The 22,203-nt window shown below is 36.2% G+C and overlaps 1 protein-coding gene across 8 annotated transcripts; it reads right to left on the reverse strand.

Moving 5' to 3' along the window:
• Positions 1 to 79: 79 nt before the first annotated feature.
• bin1b (bridging integrator 1b) lies at positions 80 to 21,952 on the reverse strand. Of its 8 annotated transcripts, none has more exons than XM_052599096.1 (19): positions 21,561 to 21,952; positions 13,004 to 13,084; positions 12,804 to 12,858; positions 11,399 to 11,493; positions 9,840 to 9,875; positions 9,557 to 9,652; positions 8,564 to 8,671; positions 8,238 to 8,330; positions 7,634 to 7,719; positions 6,652 to 6,727; positions 6,507 to 6,562; positions 6,344 to 6,376; positions 5,741 to 5,804; positions 5,144 to 5,281; positions 3,863 to 3,886; positions 2,477 to 2,740; positions 2,114 to 2,179; positions 1,499 to 1,600; positions 80 to 1,413 (listed from the first exon to the last, which is right to left on the reverse strand). In XM_052599096.1, the coding sequence occupies exons 1-19, from the start codon at positions 21,639 to 21,641 to the stop codon at positions 1,312 to 1,314; spliced, it is 1,656 nt and encodes a 551-aa protein (XP_052455056.1). In that variant the 5' UTR covers positions 21,642 to 21,952; the 3' UTR covers positions 80 to 1,311. The 8 variants fall into 8 exon arrangements, with proteins under 8 accessions (XP_052455056.1, XP_052455052.1, XP_052455054.1 ...); XM_052599092.1 differs by having other exon boundaries at positions 2,378 to 2,740; XM_052599094.1 differs by lacking the exon at positions 9,840 to 9,875 and having other exon boundaries at positions 2,378 to 2,740.
• Between the last annotated feature and the right edge of the window lie 251 nt (positions 21,953 to 22,203).

Consider the following 22,203-nt stretch of genomic DNA (forward strand, 5'->3'; position numbering starts at 1 on the left):
AATACAGTATAATTTCTTACCTGATGAAATTAACATTTGAAAAAGACTTAAAAGAGATTTCTATCGAGCATGGCAGTGGTAATTCATCAAATGACAAGTTTTATTAAGTCCACAGTGGTAGAGTAATACTGTACAATCTCAGTAAAGTGTGTGAATAAACCCAGCTCAATTCATTCAGTGTTTCCACCTTAACGTTGCTTGTCATCACAGTATCAGTGCATCACAGACTACATTTTCCAGATCGATATGAAAATTAAAATCTGTATTTTTGACAATATTTTCTATTTTATTTTCATGATTTGTCTGAAGCTCTCCAGTTCTTTAAAGAATAAATCCTTTGTGCACCCGTCTAAAAGAAACTATAACACATTCATGCAACATGACAAATGATTAAACTCTTTGATTTTAAAATACATTGCAAAAAGTGTTTCAAACTGATGTTCATATATTAGCCTACAACACAGTGGTTTATCCCTTTGCATAATTTTCATAATCTTTGGTGGCATATACCTGAAGATCTCAATAAAAATACAAAGAAAACATAAATATGAAGTTTTTGATCATAAAGTATTGAGATGAGCCTTTCACATGCAGTGCTAGAAACATCTAGGGAACATGTTAAAATATTGTTGCCATAAAGGGTTTCACAGGAGAATCTAGAGATAATAAAACCAGCAAAATAATAATTTTTAATATCCCTGCCCACAAGATATTTTATCTTTAGAACAAATAGTGTATTACTTCTATTTACACTTCATGTATCACTCGCTGTACTTGTAAACAAGATGCTATTTGTTTCTATTTATACTTGGTGGAAACTAGTCTCTAGCTGAATTGACTGTATGTGGAACAAGCACTGAAGAATTGTGAACCGCAAGCATGTTAAGAATTTTGTATTTCATGATGACTTTAAGCAAAAGAGTTAAAAATGTCATGCATGAAAAAAACTGATGCTTTGGTACTAAAGAAACTTCCCAAATGATCCCAGTGACAAACACCAATCAGATCGGCCCCAGTCATCCCTATTAGGGACTTTTTAATTGTCTCATGGCCAATGTATGTGTACAGATCAGGATTAAGCACTAAAAGGTGAATTGACAAGCTAGTTTAGCTGCAAGGGTGGCCCATATTACTTCATGAAGTTTGGTTTAAAGCATACTGCTGCAAATACAAGTGAGCACAATAAGTAGAATAGAGCTGTTTTGTGCTCGAGAAGCCCTTATTTTCTAAGTTTTCTTATAAAAATGTTATCACAGTAAAGTGGTGAGAAAACAAAGGTTAAGAACAGGTGATTCTGAGAGGGCTGTTCTGTTACAGTTTCTGGGTGAAGTTTTCAGGGAAGACTCCTTTAGCTAGGAGGTTTTTATTCTGAAGCCAGTGTGACTCTTTTACACCCATTAACCAGCCATCATCCTGCGCACACAAACAAAAAGACAATGAGTTGTTGTCCGGTTGTATGCGTGTGTATATTTGTATAAACATGGGTCCCATGAGTCACCTGATCATCTGGGTTGGCAAAGGGAAGCACGAGCACAATGTCACCAGCCTTTAGATCAAGCTCATCGCTGTCTGTTGCTCCGTAGTCATGCAATGCTTTCACCTGCCAAAAATCATTTGAGTGAATTCTATTTATACACATAAATGATTTTTCAAAAATTTGGGCATAGCAAAAGTGACAGTAAAGACTTTTACATTGCTACAAATAATTTTACATTGCTAATAAATGTTAATCTTTTGAACTATCTATCAAATGTTTTCATCAAAGAATCCTGAAAAAAATATACCATTGTTTCCAACTTGTGAAAGGGGTCATTTTTATCTCTTGTTAAATGTCTTTTATGTGAAATATCTTATTCAGGTCAGTACTAAATAAAAAATAACATGCATTTTGTATGATCTCTTGTATTTTGGTAAAATAATTAACATTTTGAAAGGTTCATGTAAACTTTTGACTACAACTGTATTACTTATTGGTCAATGTTTTTGAAAGAAGTCTCTTTATTATTTTTTTTAAATCAAAATACAGAATGTTTTAAATAAATAATATTGTATGATAAAGTAAATGCTACCATGTTAAAACTCTGAGATCTTGGGTTCCTATAGTGCAACTTGCCTTATAGAGAACAGATGGAGGAAGTTCTGCATCTGATGAGCCATTTGTCACTGTTGGCGTTTCATTCTAAATACAAAGAATAAAGAAAACAGTTCATTACACCTGAGCAACTCCACATAATAAAACAAAATCCTGCTATACTTAGGGACATTTAACATGACCACTATGGAAACCATCCAGACCCACAGAACAATATGATCTGAACCATCGTAACTCTATGACATCACTCCACATTACAATCACGATTAATCTCGTTCCTCTTACACTTTGAAGCTCCTCCCACTGAGGCAACTCTGACTCCGCCTCCCAAGCCTGAGCTGTAACATGGCCCCAGTTTGTATCTGCGTCTTGCTTTTGCCCTACCTGGGACCCTTCCTCGCCCCAGTGCTCCACACCATCGCCCTCCCAGTGTGGATGCGCAGGCGTAGCTGTTTCACTGCTCCAGCCTGACTGTGCAGACACGCTGTCCTGCTCATCCCAGCGGGGAGCTTCAAACGGCTGAACAGCAGGAGTGACCTCGTCCTCCCATTGAGGAGACTCATATGTCTGCTGGCTGTAAGGCTGAGCAGCAGCTTCTTCATCCTGGTGCCACTGCTGGGAGGGGTCTGCAGCAGGGCTCTGACCAGGCTGGGATGGGATGGGATGGGGAGGAAGGGTCGCCAGGATATTTTGTTGGATTTTGGGAAGTAAAATAAATGCCGGGAGAAAAGGGCAGGCAATACGGCAAAAGCCGCAAATAATTAGCAAAAAAAGGGAATAAATGAATGAAAAGATGATGAGATGTGAATTATTAATTCTAAATGGCTATTTTAGACTTATTTATAGTTTTTTATTAATATTTTGAATTAACTTTTATCTTTAAACTTTCAGTTTAATATTTACATTTTATAAAAAAAATTCATTTCTATGTTTTAGTTTATTTACAAATTAGTATTATTTGTAGTTTTTCATTTTTCATTAATATTTTGAATTAACTTTTAAACTTTCAGTTTAATATTTACATTTTATTAGTTTTTCTTTTACAAATTTTCCTTTATTTTTTACTCCAGTTTTAGTTTCAGTTTTTACTTTATTTTCAGTTAGTAATTTTACTGCTTCAACTCAAACTAAACGAAAGCCTTGGCAAATAACTGATATAAATGTACATTTTTCATCTAAATTTCTATTATACTTTAGGTTTATTTCTATTAACAAAAATTGTAATAGCTTTATCTTTATTTTAGTTAGGGTTAGGATTAGGATAATAACATTGACAATTACAATACATTATTTATTTAATTTAATTAATTACATTTTACAGTATAAATCTTGTTAGTCCAACTATATGGCCGAAAACATGAATGAAATCTGTTATTATATAATTCACCACATAGCAAGATTTACACACATACAAACCCAAGAGGTGCATGTGAACCCCTGAGCAAAGTAAACTGTGCATGGTATTTTCTTTTCTTGTCTATATTAAGATCTAACGTCTTTTTCTTGTTTTTGTAATGGACTTCTGTTTTCAGCTCACAAATCAACTGAGTAAATAATTTGGCTGAACTACTGAATATGGTTTAACTTTTGCTAAATCTCTGTTAGTTTGTGTGTGGTTTTGTTACTAATTTGTTAATCCAAAGACTGTAGAAGACTTTCATACAAAAGCCCTGTCAAATGGTTCTGCCATGATCAATCAGACCACAAAAATCACTGATTATATCAAGAGAGTACCAACTGCAAGAGTACAAACACAGTACAAGATCTTACCTCCCATGAATCCCATGAAGCCTCCTTCCATGAGGCAGCACAGGATGACAGAGTGAGATAAATGCTAAGTACGACTATTACGATGTCAACAGTGAGAAGAGAGCTCTCATAAAGCCCTCTTACAGGAGCTTGTGCTCAGAACAGTGTTCAGAGATTTATTATTGCAGAAACAGGAGAGGAAAACATTTATTAAAGGTGAAGTGATCTAATAGTCGATACTGTAATACCATGCAGAGGAGTAGAAAAAAATAAAATAATAATAATAATAATATATATATAAATATACATATATAAATATATACACACACATACATATACATATACATATATATATATATATATATATATATATATATATATATATATATATGTAAATAATAACAATGAATGAGCCCAGACAGAATAATTTTTGGGGAAAATTTATGGAATTCTATAGAGTGAATACATTTGTTCAAACAAATTTTACTGACCTCAAATTTTTGAAAGGCAGTGTATGTTTTATTTATTTATTTGTCTGTTTTTTTTTTTTTTCGTTCTGAGTATGTCCCTGGGCCTTGTATTGGAAGCTAGTAGAAAGCATCATCACATGCATGCAGTTAATGCATTACATTCTGAACCAAAGTGGCATTTCAGTTCCCCAAAACACAAAGGGGAAACATGCAGAAATTTAATTTCACTTCAAAACTCAAGAGGCTGACCTTTTGCATGCATGACCTTTAGTGCTGAATTCAGAATTGCATACTAGCATACTACTATTACTACTTTTACCATATATTTCTATAGCATAATTAGCAAAGCAGTATGCTGTCTTTGAAATTCAGCAATGTTTTTTCTTGTCTCTGAGCCCTGACCTTTACCCTTCGTGTCCTCTGACACCCAGCTGGCGGGCTGAAGCTTTGCTGATTTCCTGCCAAGCATCCAGATCTAAATCCTGCAGCCTAGACACTACTGGACCATTACACCACTGAGCACAGTATAAAACACCAGCTGTACTACAGCGATGACATTATTTAGTGGGATCACTGGTTTGCATAAAGAGAAGATGGTAATGTTGACAAACTTAAAAGCCAGTGATATATTGCTATGTGCTGAAGCACAGTGATACTTCAGCTGAATAAGCAGAAAGAGAGTTAATAATAGAGTGGCAACAGAAGGTGGAAATGGAGGATGAATGTACTAATTAAGAATGAAGATAATGAATAACTGAAATTGAGATGAAGCCAAGAAGAGATTGGTATGAATGCTAAGAGGAGCATGGGAAGCAGTCATTTGACCTCTGACCTGTGGCTGGGTTGAAATGTTAATGTCAGGCACCACTGCATCCTCAAACAGGTTAATGATGTTCTCCTGTTTCACCTCCTGAGATGAAGCCGGCCTGGGCGACTGTGAGACCGGCGGTCTTTCTCTGGACTCAGTGGACTGCCACACCAACACACACATGCAGATGCACACAAAGACACACAGCACACTCAGGGTTAATAAAACACCAACTCATAACTGCTCATGATTAGATTTTCTGATAACAGTTTGCTTACACACACTCATGCTTACCTGCTTATCTATAAATCACAGACTCTATTGTAAGGCAGTGTTGTTGAACTAAAACTACAACTAATCATTTTCATTAATAGAAATAAAATTGAAATTAAATAGAATATAAATATTAGATGACAAATATAATATGCAACATTTTTTCATCAGAGGTGAGCTATCACTATGATGATTCACAGTACAAAAACTCACTGCAATGTATGCCGTATAAATGCAGTAAAAAAGCATTTAGTTTGTTTATTTATTTATTTTGCTTTTTTAGTTTCATACATACTGTAAGACAAACATTACATAGAGCACATAAAAACATCAGCTTTCTCAAAATACCTTGGCTGGTGATTTAGGGGCATCTGACCCAGACTCTGAGAGGTTGTGATTGGCTGCTTCTTCACTGAATGAGAAACGCACATTGGTAAATGCATTGTACAGTCATGAGTGTCCTGACTGAAAGTGCTCACTAGGTGGAAGTAGAGATCAGTGTTAATGACTGCAGGCAGATCGGTTTAAATCAGTTCCATGCACAATTACTGCATTTCAAAGACATTCCAGACATGAAGTTATATTTTTCATGTACACGTGGTCCCATGCAAGCAGCAATTTTCCATAGTAAACAAGTGTTAGTGAATCTTTAATAATTCAGTTTTTTTGTTAGTTTTTTCACATGGAGAAAAAGATTTTTTTCAGCTGAAAGAAAATAAATTGCATATGTTCTTCAGGAGAAGGCCTGAGAGACGAAAAAGTGTTTTTACTCCATGTGTTAAAAAATTTGTTAAATCTTGAGTGCAATTTTCTGAAGTGATTAAAAAAGATTCACACCAAAACAAGATATTATATGAGACAAGAGTGTGTGGTTTAAATAACCTTGTTGAAGTGCATCTTTAATGCAATGAATGTTGCATGAACACACACATAAAACATGGGAGTTGTTACCTCTTCCCAGTGCTTGCTGTCGTGACACCTTTTCTGTGGGTTATTTGGGGGAGGGTTGGTTTAATTTACAGGGAAAACAAGAACTCACACATCCGTGAGCTAAACTACAGGAAACCAGAAGTGTCTCTACAGACAGGAAATATCCCAGGATAAAAGCACTCACTTGGCTAGACGCTGCTCATCCAGTTTGGTCATAATATCACTCAGATTCTGGTTCAGCTGTGAGTGAGAGAGTGCAACATACCCTGGTAACCAACAACAATAATCTCATTTATCTCTTGTTAATAAGTCTCTTATTATTGGCTTACTTTGCCCATGTCCCTATGAAATTTTTCCTCCAGGCCGGCAACGCTCTGAAATGTGTTAACATACAAACCAACACGACTGCAGAGAGAGAGAACAGTCAACATCAGTTCTTTTTAAAGAAGAAATACACCAAAAAGTTATATTCTCACTAAAACATACCAAATATGTATATTCTCTTATTTACTTGTTGTCATGTTATTAAAATCATTCTCCTTTTTCTTTAACATAAAGAAGATCATTTGCATAGCTTTTCATATAAAGACAGTTCATTATGATCTCTCAAGCTCACAAAAGGACTAATAACAAAATTAAATATCATAAAAATAGGACTCATGCTATTATTGCACGTCTTAAGCCATACAAGTCCACAGTTTAGGGTCAATAAGATTTTTTTATCATAATTATTTAGCAATGATGCATTAAAGACTTTTGGAATAAAGAATCTTAAACAAAATGCATCACCATTTCCACAAAAACATTTAACTGTTTAGATAATAATAAAAAAGTACTGGAATGATTTCTGAAGAATCATGTGACTTTGAAGACTGGAGTAATGATGCTGAAAATATATTGAAATAGTAAACAGTTCTTTTAATTTGTAATAATATTTCACTATATAACTGGTTTCACTGCATTTTTGATAAAACAAAGGCAGCTTTGTGTTAGTGACAGAAATTTAAGACAAAAATGTAAGTCTTCCTCTCTGTCGTAACTGTTGAATGGCTTTTATGTTGCAATATTTGTCCTTTTTGGAGCTTGTCAGATGTGATCACTGTGAACTATTATTATATGGAAAAGAGCTATGTGAAGATCCTACAAAATTAACCTTTTGTTTTCCACAGAAAAAAACAAAACAAAACAAAAAAAACATTTGTTTAGAACAATGATGGTTATTGATTTTTAGGTGAACTATTCCTTTAAGATGACAGAAAGGGGAAGGAATAAGAGAGATACATAGAGAGATCATGAATAAGTGGTTATTACCTGTCCCACAGGGTGGGAAGTTCCTCCTGGAGTTCATAATTGATCTCCTCAAATACCTTCTGAGCTCTGCCCAAATCTTCCTCGGCCTAATCACACACAAACACACACGGTCATTAGGCAAAAGACACCATAATTTATGAAAATGAATATGCAAAGAATTTCACATTCAACCCTGTACTGACTGCGGACAAATGAACCAAAAAAATGTTTTCAACATTAGCAATAATAAGAAATGTTTCTTAAGCAGCAAATCAGCATATAAGAAAGATTTCTAAAGGATCATGTGACACTAAAGACTGGAGTTATGATGATTCAGCTTTGCATCACAGGAATTCATTTCAAAATATATTCAAATAGAAAACAGTTAATTAAAATTGTAATAATAAATGCAGCCTTGGTGAGCATAAGAGACTTATTTCAAAAACATAAAAAAATCTTCCTGACTCCAAACTTTAAAACAGTGTTCTTTTAAACAAACATAAAAAGCATGAAGTGAATACACCTGAGGAACACAGCACGCTGTGAGTGGGTGTGGACTGTGAGTAGATGGGTGGGGTTATGCAGATTAAGGGCGGGTTTACAAGCTGAGTGACAGCTGAGTCACCTGGTTTCTCGAGAGGTTAGTTTGAGCGATCTGATGTGCTGTGATTATTCCCTGAGCCCAGCCGGGAGCAGCCATCTCCATCAGAGACAGAGGCTAGACATGCAGCAAAGACAGATTGACACACACAAAGAAGAGAGAACAGCGACAAACACACTCAAGTGCTGTTGTTAGCTCACAAAATCTCAGCAGGCAAGATAAAAGCTTGTGTAAACACACACATACACTCACTCAGACATTTAAACTGACTGCAATACATGAATTAGTTAACAAGGTTTAAAGACAAAAAGCCAGACAGTACAGCATCAGCATTAACAAGCCTCTGGTACCTTGGCAATTTTGGCTTCATCCTTTTTCTTGCCTTTCTGTATAGAGGCAAAATGATGTCTGGCACTGTCAAAATCTACCAGCTTCCTCTCACGTTTAGCGATGCGAGCCTGCAGAGGGAGTCAGAGTCACAAGTCCATCTAACATACTGTAAATAGACAATGGCCATAAATGGTTGCCAGGGTGTTGTTATAAGCTTGTGAGGGTTGCTAGGGGGTTCTTGCCATGTGATGCTCCTGCACATCCTGATTATATTCTGGTGTTTAGATGTGGCGGGAACCCTTCTTCTGTGTAAAGCCCTTTTTGGGCACTAATTGTTTCTCATGGTGGTGTTGGTAATAATATATTTTCATGGCACATTGGTGATAGAAGTCATGCATTGGTACAGCGATTTACACAAGCTCCTGCAGCTGCTCTGGGGAAACTGCGGTGGCTGAGTCAGCTGACTGCCCTCGAATCACACTCGAGGTAAAGTTAAATGTTTTTTTTTTACAGTGTGTAACTTAATAGCTTATAATAAATATTTTACAAATGTATTGCATACCATAATAATGACTCATTTAAAAATTGTCCATGATTTTGTTCTTTTTTCTTCTTCTTAACAGCTCCTACTTATTGTAGTGGAACTGTGACAGAATATTATTCTTATAAACATTTTCCAGCATTTTAGTAATGAACATGTCCATATTTCAAATGGGTGCACATTTACCACAAAGCACAGCCATTACTGTACGGTGCTTGGCAGTGGTCAAAAGACATTTACGAAACCACTTTTCGATAGATCTCTTCTTGTAAACTCAGAGATGTGGATTCACACGGCAATTCAATTACCACGCAACCTTGGTGTTTGTCAAAAACAGTAGGTAGTTTAGCTGGGGATTTTACGCGGGTGGAAAAACACAGACATTCTGGAATCGGACAGCAATAAAATAACTAACTAGCTCCTGTAAATGTTGAAATGCTTACATGTATCACTAGTTAAAGCAAAAACAAACCTTTATGTCTGGAAATTGAGCCAAATATGTGTCCATGGAAATGAGGGCATTGTCCACAAGATTCTGGTGGAAATCTTGCCACAGGAGGTCAGTGTCCTGTAAAACAAATGTGATCAGACACACACAGCAAGACACATATTCTCAGGCTGTCTCTCTCACACACATATGTGCACAGAACTATTCTAGAATAGAGTTCACCGCAGTAGCATACTCTAGCATCACCAGCAGCCGCAGCCGCTCTAGACTAGACCTGTGGTCTAGAGATATCATCGATCATGTTTACCTCCAGATTATTATCCATTTCTTTCTCTATCATCTCCTTTACTCAGGGATGCGTGAGTGGAATCAAAGAAATGTAGAAAACAAAATCAATTTACAGAATAATGAGAAAACATTTTTCACTTGCATACAGTCTTAAAGGGATAGATCACCCAAAAAGTATGAGAATACTTTTTGTGAAATTGTTGAATAGTCATTATTGTGGTTTTCTTCGCACACGAAAAGTATTCTCATAGCTCAATAAAATTAAGGTTGAACCACTACTGTCACATGGACCATTTTAACGATGTCCTGACTAACTTTCTGGGCCTTGAACGCAGTAGTTGTGTTGCTGTCTACGCAAGGTCAGAAAACTCACGGATTTCATCAAAAATATCTTAATTTGTGTTCTGTAGATGCGCGTAGGTCTAACGGGTTTGGAACGACATGAGGGTGAGTAATTAATGACAGAATTTTTTTATTTTTGCGTGAACTGGCCCTGTAAAATAAAAGTTCACCCAAAAATGAAAATGTGCTGAAAATAGACTCACCCTCAGACCATCCAAGATGTAATTTAGCATTAAATCACATGCTCTCCAAAGGATCCTTTGCAGTGAATGGGTGCCGTCAGAATGAGAGTCAAAACAACTGATAAAAACATCACAATAATTCACACTTCTATGTTGTTTTTATCAGATGTTTGGACACTCATTCTGAAGAAAGAAACTCATCTATGTCTTAGATGGCCTGAGGGTGAGTACAAACTTAGCAAATTTTCATTTTTGGGATTTAGAATTATAATATACACTTTTGTTTGGGGTCGGTAAGATTTCTTAAAAACTTTTTTTAATCTCTTATGTTGACCAAGGCTGATTTATCTCATCGGTAAAAACATCTATATTGTGTAATGTTATTATAATTTAAAATAAAATGTTTATAGTTTAATATATTTAAAAATGCAATTCATTCTCGTGACACAAAGCTGAATTTTCAGCATCATTACTCCAGTCTTCAGTGCAATTTAATCCTTCAGACATCATTCTAATATGCTGATTTGGTGCTCAATAAATGTTATTTTATTATTAGCAATGTTAAAAACTGCAATTCTGCTGTTACTTGTGGAAACAGCGATGATTCTTTTCATGAACATTGTACATTTCTTTACTGTCACTTTTGATCTATTAAATGTGTCCTTGCTGAATGAAAGCATTTTTTCTTTAAAAAAAAACCCAAAAGAAATTACTGGCCCCAAACTTTTGAATGTTAGTGTATATTTAAATACTGGCAGATTTTGGTTCCTTAGTACATCTGAAAAAATATGAGACTTGATTAAATTGAATCTAGTCTCCTCTGATCATTTACATTTTCCTCTTGTTTGGCATTTGGTTTGTGACATTACTGAGATCTCAAGAGACACATTTGATATTACTGCGGCCCTTTTTATCAGGAGGCACTGGTGAGAATCAAGAAACAACTGACATATTAAAGAGATTTTCCTTTCCTATGAGATTTTTCACATTGAAATCACTAATGTCACACAATCCAGACAGAGTATTTTGCTCTGCCAGTGACATCCTTACACACCTCTGCGATGGAGTCCACCTCCTCTTTGCCAAACCACTCAGGGTCGTACATTTCTGCCAGACAGTCCTGCAGACGCTTCGAACACTCGTGCATTGCTGCGGAAACAACAAAACGGGTCAGCTAGGAGACAGGCATTGACACAGATGACGGAAAAGGCTCGATCACTCCACCAAACACGCATGCATACTATTTCTCTTTGTGTCTTTCAGAGAAGTGAAAACTGCTGTGGGCACAGGGGAGGAAGCTGAGGGGAAGGTGTTCTGCGTTAGAGCAGCACTCTTACAGTCTGCTGTAAAAGGAAGAAGGCCGTCTGCTTACTTTGCATTTCTTTTATGTACTACCACTCACAGAGGGTTAAGGTGGTAGTTCATCCATAAAAAAAGTCACAAAGATTTGGAATATAGTGTACGGACTGCTTTTATGGTGCTTTTGGAGCTTGACAGATCTAATCCCCATTCACTTTTAATGAAAAAAAAAAATGCACCAACATTTTGTCAAAATTTTATGTTCCAAGAAAAAAATTAAAAAAATAAAAAAACATGGGGAGAGTAAGTGATGACAGGATGAGGGTGTGTAAATGATGAGACTGTTTAATTTTTCAGTGAACTATCCCTTTAAGAGGAAATTAATATGGCTGAAAACACTTTCCACATGTTTACAACCTATGAAGAATTTGTGACTCCCTTATCTCCCTTAACTCCCTTGTTACACATGGAGGCAGTAGAGCTATAGATACAGGACTGAGTATGTTCAGTGAAAATCATCTTTTGCTTCCTGTATTTCGTCTGAGAAAAGGCTGCATTTGAATACAAAGAAGCATGAGAGCAGGATACTTTTGCCTTTATGACCATACTGAGCAGGTGTTTTTAAAGTTTTTGCACATGATTTTGTTTGCATTTTCTTTAAAATTTACTAGATTAGCTTTCAGCTTGCTTTAAATAATGTCATATGCCACTAAAATGCATTAAAATCATAGCTCATACGACCATAAAAAGAAAATACCGTCATCATTTACTCACCTTCAAGTCGTGTAAGAAAAATGTTGTGACTTTCTTTCTTCTATGAAACATAAAAATATATTCATTTCGAATAATGTCACAGTGTTTTTGTTCCAACAATGAAAGTCAGTGGTTACCAAAACCATTTGGTTACAAAAATATATTCTTTTGGGTTCCACAGTAGAAAGAAAGTCAAATAGGTGATGACTGAATGTTCATTTTTGGTGAACTATCCCTTTAAAACTCTCCTTGTTCTCTTAGATACATACGCAGACACACAGTAAAGGCCTGTTCACACCAAGATATAGTTATATTTAAGCAAAGCAGAGCTCGCACCACAGCTATAACAATGACAGCACAGAGAAACAATATCTATGGAATCACTTATTGTTCCATTAGAGTCTTACTTTTGACTGCCGCCAAATATGCCTTGAAGTCTTTCTGCAGTTTGCTGCCATCAGCCTGCGGATAGAGATCAGAGAGAGAAGAAACTATCACTAGATATTTAAGAATTACAAAAAGGGTCAAAGGTCAAACGATAAGTCCAGCACCATATTGGTGGGGGGGGGGGGGGGGGTTAGAGAGGGTGAAGGTTTTAGGCTCTTACCAACTGCTTGTTGAATTTGGCCACTTCCTCCTCAAATGCTGTGTCTTTCGTTTCATCTGCCTTTCCCAACTTCTGCAACACCTATCGGAAAGAAACGCAAAGCAGCCAAAATCTTACATACTGTAACATAGAAACACATACTGGTACAAAACTTCTGCAGAAATAGGGTCTTAGATCCCCGGCCACCACAAATGGTGCTTTCAGTATCGGTTCCATGTTCCTCTTCCCCATGAAGAACGCTGACATACAGTAACTGTTCATCAAAAATGAAACTTATTCAAGAAGGGCTCATGACGAGTTCTCATGAACTTGTCTTGCCACACACACATACAAACACCTGGCAAAAGTTCAAAGCACAGTGTCCTTTTATTCCATAGGGTGTTTCCATTATACAAGACATAACAATTTCCGAGCAGATTTAATTATGCACATTTCCTTTAGTTCAGTTTGGCCTACTTCCTGTCCAACATGTATGAGGTGGTGCTTGAATCTGGTTCTATTTATTCAGAGGTCATTTCCTTTTCCTTCTGCTCCCCCACATCACTTCTCGCAGCATGTTAAACATGCCGTGCCATTTGTGACACAGAGATATTGGTTTCCTTCAGACTGATACAGGCAACAGAATAGCACTTTCATAATGTCAAAAGGATTCAAGATGGAAGGATGAAGTTTATAGAATGGTGCATCCCTGAAGGGTCTCACATTTTGTCCTTGTTAAAACACTTTATAACAAGTTTGGAATTGGACAGTTTGGCTGACCAATGGAAGACAGAACACTCACTTCTCTACAAATAAAAATTTCCTAGGATTAAAAAAGGCTACACATAACAGGACACTTTGTGCATTGTGTTTTAATACATTTCAGATATAACTAAATGATAAATACAGTAAGTTCCACTGGTCTAATAGAGCAAAGGAATTCAATAATGCTCAAGGGGAAATCACAGTAACCCTTTAATCTCCCACTGGCTGTGTCAGCTGTGCTCTTCTTGAAGAATGTATGAATGTGTTTTACTGTAGAGTGAGTGTTTGAAAGCTGATCCTGAATGGATTGCAGCAGGACCCCTCCCTCGAGCCCCCCGACATCTTAAAATACAGCGACCAGGATCTGTGCCATGATGACCTGTGCTCCCTGTGCAGTCGAGCAGAGCTGGGGTGAAGGCATTCTCTCTGACTCAGAGGTCTTTCAGGAACACTGGATATGACTGTACATCCACTGTCAGGCACTGAGATAATGGTTGAATTCAATGGCTGAGGAGATATCTAGAGAGCAGGTGGATGATGAACGATATGATAAAATAATACAGAATTTATTTCACTCACTACTCGAAAGTCACTTTAAAAGATCTGAAACAGAGCAATTTCCACAAATATGACTTTTAGTAAATTTTGGAATGAGTTTATACTTTTGTATATCAGTCAAGCAGGTCTGGTTATTGATCAATAAAAAAAAAAGATTATTCAATTAATCAGGCTGGCTTGTATATCAGTTTTTTAAATGAACAGTGCTATCATTCATTGGTGTGGAGGCTAGCATACGTACTGTTATAGTTATTGTTCTTGGTGTGAACGGGCTTTAAGAGTGCCACCCAAGCTACTGGGTCTGCATTTACTTTATTAGGTTTTTGGCTTTTTACAGTGCCTATAGCAGCTCTCTGTTCGTGCGCATGTAGAATTAATCAATAACACAAATTAATCAATACAAAAATGCATTCAAATATTAATATTTATTACGTTTAATGCATATTTGTCAATGTTAAATATTCCTCATTTATCCTTAATGTAAATAAGATGCTAAAATTGTTATTTCTACAGTGATGCTGTCATTCAGTGTCATGGATGACACTGTAGTGTTACAGAGAATTTGCATTACATCACATGACAAAAACATTATCCTGAGTGATGAAATTTCTAGAGCTGAAACAACGAATCGATTTAATCGATTAAAATCGATTATTAAAATAGTTGTCAACTAATTTAGTAATCGATTCGTCGCTAAATAAATTTTATTTGCCATAAGCGGCTCATTTTGTGCATATTTCAAATCTGCGGTGACCAAAGTGTGGCAGTAATGAGCCACCGGATGTTTTACTCAGCCAGTACAGCAGGTGAAGTAGCGAATAGCCAATAGCTGGCCTCGTTTTATGTCACGTGCTTCCCGAACAGCGTCTCTGCAGCATTCAGCGGGAAGTGGGAGTACATTACTTTGAGCCTTTAAAATGAAGAGTAACCTGTAAACTCTGCACTACTGAACTGTTTAAGGGGCCGTTCACATATCGTGTCTTTTGCGTACTCAAGTTCGTTATTTCCTATGTAGGCGCGCAGTATGCACTCTCATAATGGAAGCGACGCGGTCGCGACACGCACGCGGTGCGATGCGCCCGTTTTTCCAGGCGCGTCCACACCGCATCCATTTATCCTTTGCTGAAATTTCCGGGTCTTCATGGAGAGGGCACGTCATGGAGAGAGCACGTCATGGTTGCTTAGCAAAGGCAGACGTCTCAGGGGCGCTTCTGCCCGAGCGCTTTGGAAAGAAGGAGAAAGCGGCGCGACTAGCGTTTTCCACGCGTTTTTAGGTGCGATATGTGAACGGCCCCTAAGAATTTTATTTGTGCAGATTCTCCAGTACAAGGTTGTTTGCAAATGTTTAGTCGTAAAAGCTGATAACATTGCTTTTTAACAGTTAACATTTAAAGCTTTACAAACATGTTATGTGATCAGTTTGTCGTTTACCAGTTCATAATTCAGACTTGCAGCCTAATTATGACTGAATGAGAGAGGTAAATGTTTGAGTATATTTAAAATGCACTTCTTTTCTAAGGATTCACTGCTCTTTTTCACACAGCAGGTTTTTTGTGTGTGTCCCAATTTTTTTTTTCTGGACAACCTTCTGATGGATTTTACTTTAAATTGTGAGTTCCATTCAGGTTTCATGCCATTGGCACTTTTTTTCGAAGGATTGTTTACAATTTCACAGCATAAGCTATAAAGCTTTTTCCCAGTAAATAATAAAATACAATGCACTGCAATTTTATTCTGTTTTATCCTTATACTTCGTGAAAATATGTTCTCAAAGATTCCTTAAACTTTGTTTGGGATGTTAAACTACTTTAGGAGCTCTAAGGACTGCCATGGTGAAAACAATATTTGAAATCTAACTGTGAATTTTGCTAGAGTATGGGTCAGTGTTTTGATTGCAGAAGAGTTCGACAAAGGATTACTAACATAATAAAACAACTCCAGGTATATTTTTGATGAGGATATGACAATGCAAAATGGTTAAAATCTCTTAAAAATCTATGCTGAATGATAAAGACCCTTTATTAATAATTTACTTGGGGAAAAAATGGAAAAAACTAAAATATAAGTACATAAACCGATTAATCGATTAATCGTAAAAATAATCGACAGATTAATCGATTATCAAAATAATCGTTAGTTGCAGCCCTAGAAATTTCTACTTCAGCTTATAATCCACTGGCCACCTGTATCGAACAGTGATCTTGGCCAGGAAATGTAATCACAATGATTTACAACATCATTACAACGTTTTTTTTTTTTGTTTTTTTTTGGCATTTCACTGATTGGCGTGGTTTTGTAACTTTGGATACCACACCATGAAAAGGTGAAATTAATTAAATATTCAAGAAAAAAAAAAAAAAAAACAGACAGTCAAATGAATATCAGTTTTTATATGATTTCAGAATGGCTTCTTGTTCCTGTTACAGTGAATGACCTCTGACAAAGTGCATTTTCGGGACAAAAGTCCCTTGGTTGTTTCATCACTCAAAAAACCCAAGACATAGTACTTTTAATATAATACACCCAACAATTTATTTTTCTTTCTTTCTTTTTATTTTTTGAAAATGCCAAGACAACAAATGTATTTTTTAACTTGGTATTTTATGCTTATTTAAAGATGTAGCTAAAGGTAAAATCAAAGTTCAGATCACTACATTGAATGACAATTTTTTATTTTATTTGATTTATTGGTAACACTTTAGAATAAGGTTCCATTAGTTAATGTTAGTTAACTACTTTTGTTAACATGAACTAAGCAAGAACAATCCTTCTACAGCATTTATAAGTCTTAGTTCATGTTAATTTCAACATTTTTACTAATCCATTATTTAAATCAAAAGTTGTGCTTGTTAACATTAGTTAATGCACTGTGAATTACCATGAACTAACAATGAATAACTGTATTTTCATTAACTAACATTAACGAAGATGAATAAATACAGTAATAAATGTATTATTCATTGTTTGTTCATGTTAATTAATACATAACTAACATTAACTAATGGAACCTTATTCTAAAGTGTTACCGATTTATTTTTTACATTATTTCCCCCATATTTTGACATTTAGTTGTTTTAAAGTAAACTTTTTACTTGCATTTAACATCCTTTTATGTATATCAAATTACTTTTGTGAACTTAATTTGATGTGGAGACAAAATAATCTTATCTTTGGTTTACTAATTGCATACTATATATACTAATTTGCTTATTGTATGCCAGAAACCAACAGTTATCATCACTTGCCCACTAATAGAAATGCTTACTCCTGCATGTTGAAATAAACAGGAAAAAAAGAGATTGATGACTGAATGAGTTTTAATAGACTAACTAATTTTAATGGTAGCAATAACTAAATCAGCCTTGAAATTAATTTTCTACACATTTCAAATTAAGAAATCGTTATAATGCAGCTGAAGGCAAGTTATGAGAAACATAATTGATAAGTTCACCGCCAGAGACACAAGTCGTTCATTCATTGGTCATTTAATAGCCATACAATAAACTAATCATTCATGAATGACCATCCAATCACAAGAATAAACTCTGTACCACACGGATGCACTCTACTGAAACTTCTATTCTGAGAGCACCATTAAAAAATATTTTAAAAAATCCGGACTTTCTCAACTTTTCTGCACTTACACTTCTGTTCTAACTGCTTTACTCTTCTGATTTACTATCGAAACTCAGTATTGAAGTACTTCTAATTGTATCATCCTGTATGTTTCCTCATTTGAAACCGGCCTTGCATAATGTGTTAATTTCCTAAAAACTGCTTTAATTATATGACTTTAAAAGAATAATATATATTGCACAAGTCGTACGACTTCTTTTTGGAATCCCTAGACATTGTATGCTTTAATTTTGCATACGAGCAGCAGGAACATTTTACAAGTTTCGTCCTCTGTTTCACAGACAAAGAGTAATATGGGTTTTGAATGACATGAGTAAATGATGACAAACTTTTTATTTATGGGTGAACAATTTCTGAATCAGCATGTTTAATTTATACAGCCCTGAGCAGACCAGCACAGACCATTTGCCTGGCAGCTGAGAGATTCCTCAGTGTGTGTGTGTGTGTGTTTGTGTGTGTGAGTGAAACATTGGAGCAACTGAGAGGCAAGTTTATACTAATTGATGCAGTTATCAAAATTAATACACTTACATGATCTGACGATGTACAAATGCAAATTCATTCTCTCTTTCCTATACAACAGCATAGACTTCTATTGATTTATATACTGTAAAAGAATGTCTTTTGGATTTTTAGGATGAAAAAGGACGTTCCTACATGTACCCAAATGTTTTGTCAGACTGAGCTATATTTGGGTCAAATCTGTCTAAAGTAAATGCACACCCACACTTGTGGCGTGGCAAGTGGATGGGCTTAATTAGTGCGTCTGAGGAGCTTTAACTAACAGGTTAAAGGAGCTTACAATGAGAGAGATTTGGAAGTAGCATGTATGTGTGTGTGCAAAATTATGACCGCATTCTCCCAGGTATAAGCCAAATGTATCTTCATCTGTGTTTTATAAAGGCCCCTGGTCTTTACTTCTGGTCGACGTGTGCTGGTGTTCAGTTACAGCCCCAAAAATACCCCAGACCACGGCCATTGGCATTCACACACACCAGGGTTTGTCGCACAAGGGGTTTCTGGGGATTAGCTCACAGCTACAGCCTGTCTGCTATTCATAGCCCAGTCCACACACTGCTCTGTAGCTCTATGAGGACGGACAGGTGTGTGGGTGGAGTGCGGAAGAGGGGTGTGGCTCATGCTTGAACTTCTGCTTTTGAGTGACAGATCGCCTGTCCAATCAGAGCAGAGGTCAGGAGAAGGCGGAGGACACCTCCTTAGGTTTTCAAATGTGAGTAAAGGAGGTTTTTGTAACTGTGCACCCATCTCTTCTCCTCCAGGGTCGTTATCACCGGCACACTGCTGGAATGTTTCTACAGAAAAAAGAATGGGTGACTCAAGAATAACCTGCCTTGATGATCCAAATTAGTGACAAACATCATCTAATGAATGACAGACAGATGGATGAGGGAGAAGTGGGGAGTGGGAAAAGAATGCAGAGATGTGTGTCGTATGCCACTAAAGGATCATGGTTAACTCTCCTCTACTTGACTGAGTTTCAGGGGGGGAGAGAGAACTGCGAGTATATTTCAAGGGTTTCATGCTGATGGCCAGAATATAAGGAGTGCACACACACGCATACAGAAACTTTTGAAGTGAGTCAAGATTTTTACACTCCTAAAGAGGGAGAGACAGCTGAGGACTTAAGCCACCATGAAGTACAACTAAATGTAACTAAAACAAGTGCTGACAAATAATATTCAGGCCTATTGTAAAGTCCACAGAAAAAATCACTCATTCCAAAAATGTGTTTAAGGAATAAATAAAATTCAGGTGATGGAGACATTGGGGTAGTATGTTCATTCTGCACTTTTCCATACAGGTGCCAAATATGACTAAAGCAACATAGAAACAGTAGCAAAGACTTTAGATATACAGAGACTATTACTTATGAAGACCAGCTCTCTGAGTCTATCATCCAGGACAAAAGAGGTAGAGAACATCTATATGATTACAAAGTAATGAGCCAGCTTGGTTTATAGAAGCAGGAAATGCTAGAACTATCTTTCCTAGAAATCTCCTGTCCAAGTCATCTAAGCCACTTATACTTCCACAATATGAAAGAATTAGACTGTGAGACAATATTAAGGATGAAACGACTGAAAAACTAAAATGACCAACATTCTAAAAGACTAAAATGAATTGATTTCTGATGTTTCTTAAGCAGCCTCTCAAGTGAACAAACTGTTCCTATAGTGCTAGTGCCACTGACTCCAACTAACCAAGTCTCAGACCCCAAGGCTCTGGCGTCCAGCTGAGTGCTCTGAGAGGCCAGCAGTCATTTGGAGTGTTTAGCGTGGAAACGACACTTCCTGTGTAGAAGCTCCTGCTTTCAGCTGTGGGTCTGTTTGTGTTGATGCACCACTTATACTCTGACTGAGACTTGAACTCTGCCACTACATCACCATATTCCAACCTGCTTCAAATATTCCTGAGAGCCAATGATTCATTCATACTGCATTTCGTTGCCTTGTACCTACATGTGCAGTGACAATAAAGTTGAATCTAATCTAATGTAATTCTGCAGTTGTTTGAGAATATCTCTGATCCATATATGTCACAGTTTTAAGTCCTGGTGTATGTTAAAGAGGACATTCTAGGCTTTTCTGTGATACAAAACACTATGGGAGAGAGCAAAAGTTGGGGCATGAAGAGCTTGTCATAAGGATTCTGTAATTATAAGTTGTCAAATGTGTAAATTTATAATTATGTGTCATTTTTTTCTGTTTTATGAATTGTTTCAGAATAATTTTACTGTTTACATTGTAAACAATAAAAACATTACATTAATTAACAAAACATACAATATATGATGAGAAGGCCTTCTCTAAAGTATTTTTTATAATTATTTCAAATCAGTGTTAACTGCAGCTTCTATACATAAATACATACATACATACATACATACACACACACATATATATATATATATATATATATATATATATATATATATATATACACACACACACAAATTTATTTTATATAAATATATTTTAAATAAATATACTTTTGTATATTTAAACTGTTTTGGGTTGTGATTAATCGCGATTAATCATATGATAGCACTTTAACTTGATCAATGACAGTGGAAATGTTCAGTTGTTCAAATTTATTTTATTCATTCATTCAGTCAAGCCTGACTTTCAAATTAAACATTACCCAAAAAATATTCAGTGGAGTACAAAGTATGACAAATAGCCCCAGTTTCCACTATAATATAATATAATATATATTAACAAGAAAAAGCCAAATGTCAAAAGAGCTGTGGTCTCTACCAGCTGCTGTTTAATGCACTTCATCTCAAATGACCAAATCAGTTTCAAACTTAGCTCCAATTGGAACTGCTCTTGGAATGAGAAATAAAACCATCATTTCCAATGTAAAAGAGCATGACAAACACATGAGCGAGTATTGCATGAAGCGTTTCAATGTGGTTCAGCTGTTGTTATTTTTTTTTTTACATTTCCCTCGTACAGTAAACAGTGTCAGACTATTAGACACTTTTAGAACACCTATTCAGCCGGTCGCAGTTGAATGTGGGCTTTATATATAACAATACCACAAACAACAAATAGACACATGCTCACACCAAAATAGTATTTGTAAGCACGCTTACCTTCTCTTGTGCTCGGGTTATCCTCTTCTGTACATTACTGGCCAGTTTCCCGGCGTTGACACCTTTCCCTACCTCTGCCATGTTTGAGCTTCCACTTGAAGTTTCCAAAGTGAATAAATAAATAAATAAACCGTTATGAATGAAGTTACGCGCAGAGAGACAGGCAGGAGATACAGAAGAACAGTTACGTTATGTCTGTGGGTAAATCTTCTTAAAGAGAAAGGGCGCGAGTTTAGAGTCCTAAATGTGGACACGGAGAGTTAGTATTAGACTAAACCCTTATAAACTACACTATCAAAAAGTTTAAACTTAAAACTGTCAAACAATACAGTCTAACGGGGTCCGTTAATCGCCTCTGGTGACAAGCGACTGGAGAGAGAGAGAGAGAGAGAGAGAGAGAGAGAGAGAGAGAGAGAGAGAGAGAGAGAGAGAGAGAGAGAGAGAGAGAGCACGCGCAAGCGAGCGAGCACTGGATTACGTTTCCACTACTTATTATAGACACTCTCTTAAAGGCACAGTTAAAAACGATCACGACATAATGCTATTTAATTAATTTTTTTTCGAGGAAAGTTATAAAATGTCTTATCGTATAGTTATGTCAGGGGTTTTCAAACTCCTAGGAGTTGCAAGAAAGTGCTAAAAA

Source organism: Carassius gibelio, chromosome A6, assembly GCF_023724105.1.
Source record: "Carassius gibelio isolate Cgi1373 ecotype wild population from Czech Republic chromosome A6, carGib1.2-hapl.c, whole genome shotgun sequence".
In the NCBI taxonomy this organism is placed as follows: Eukaryota; Metazoa; Chordata; class Actinopteri; order Cypriniformes; family Cyprinidae; genus Carassius; species Carassius gibelio.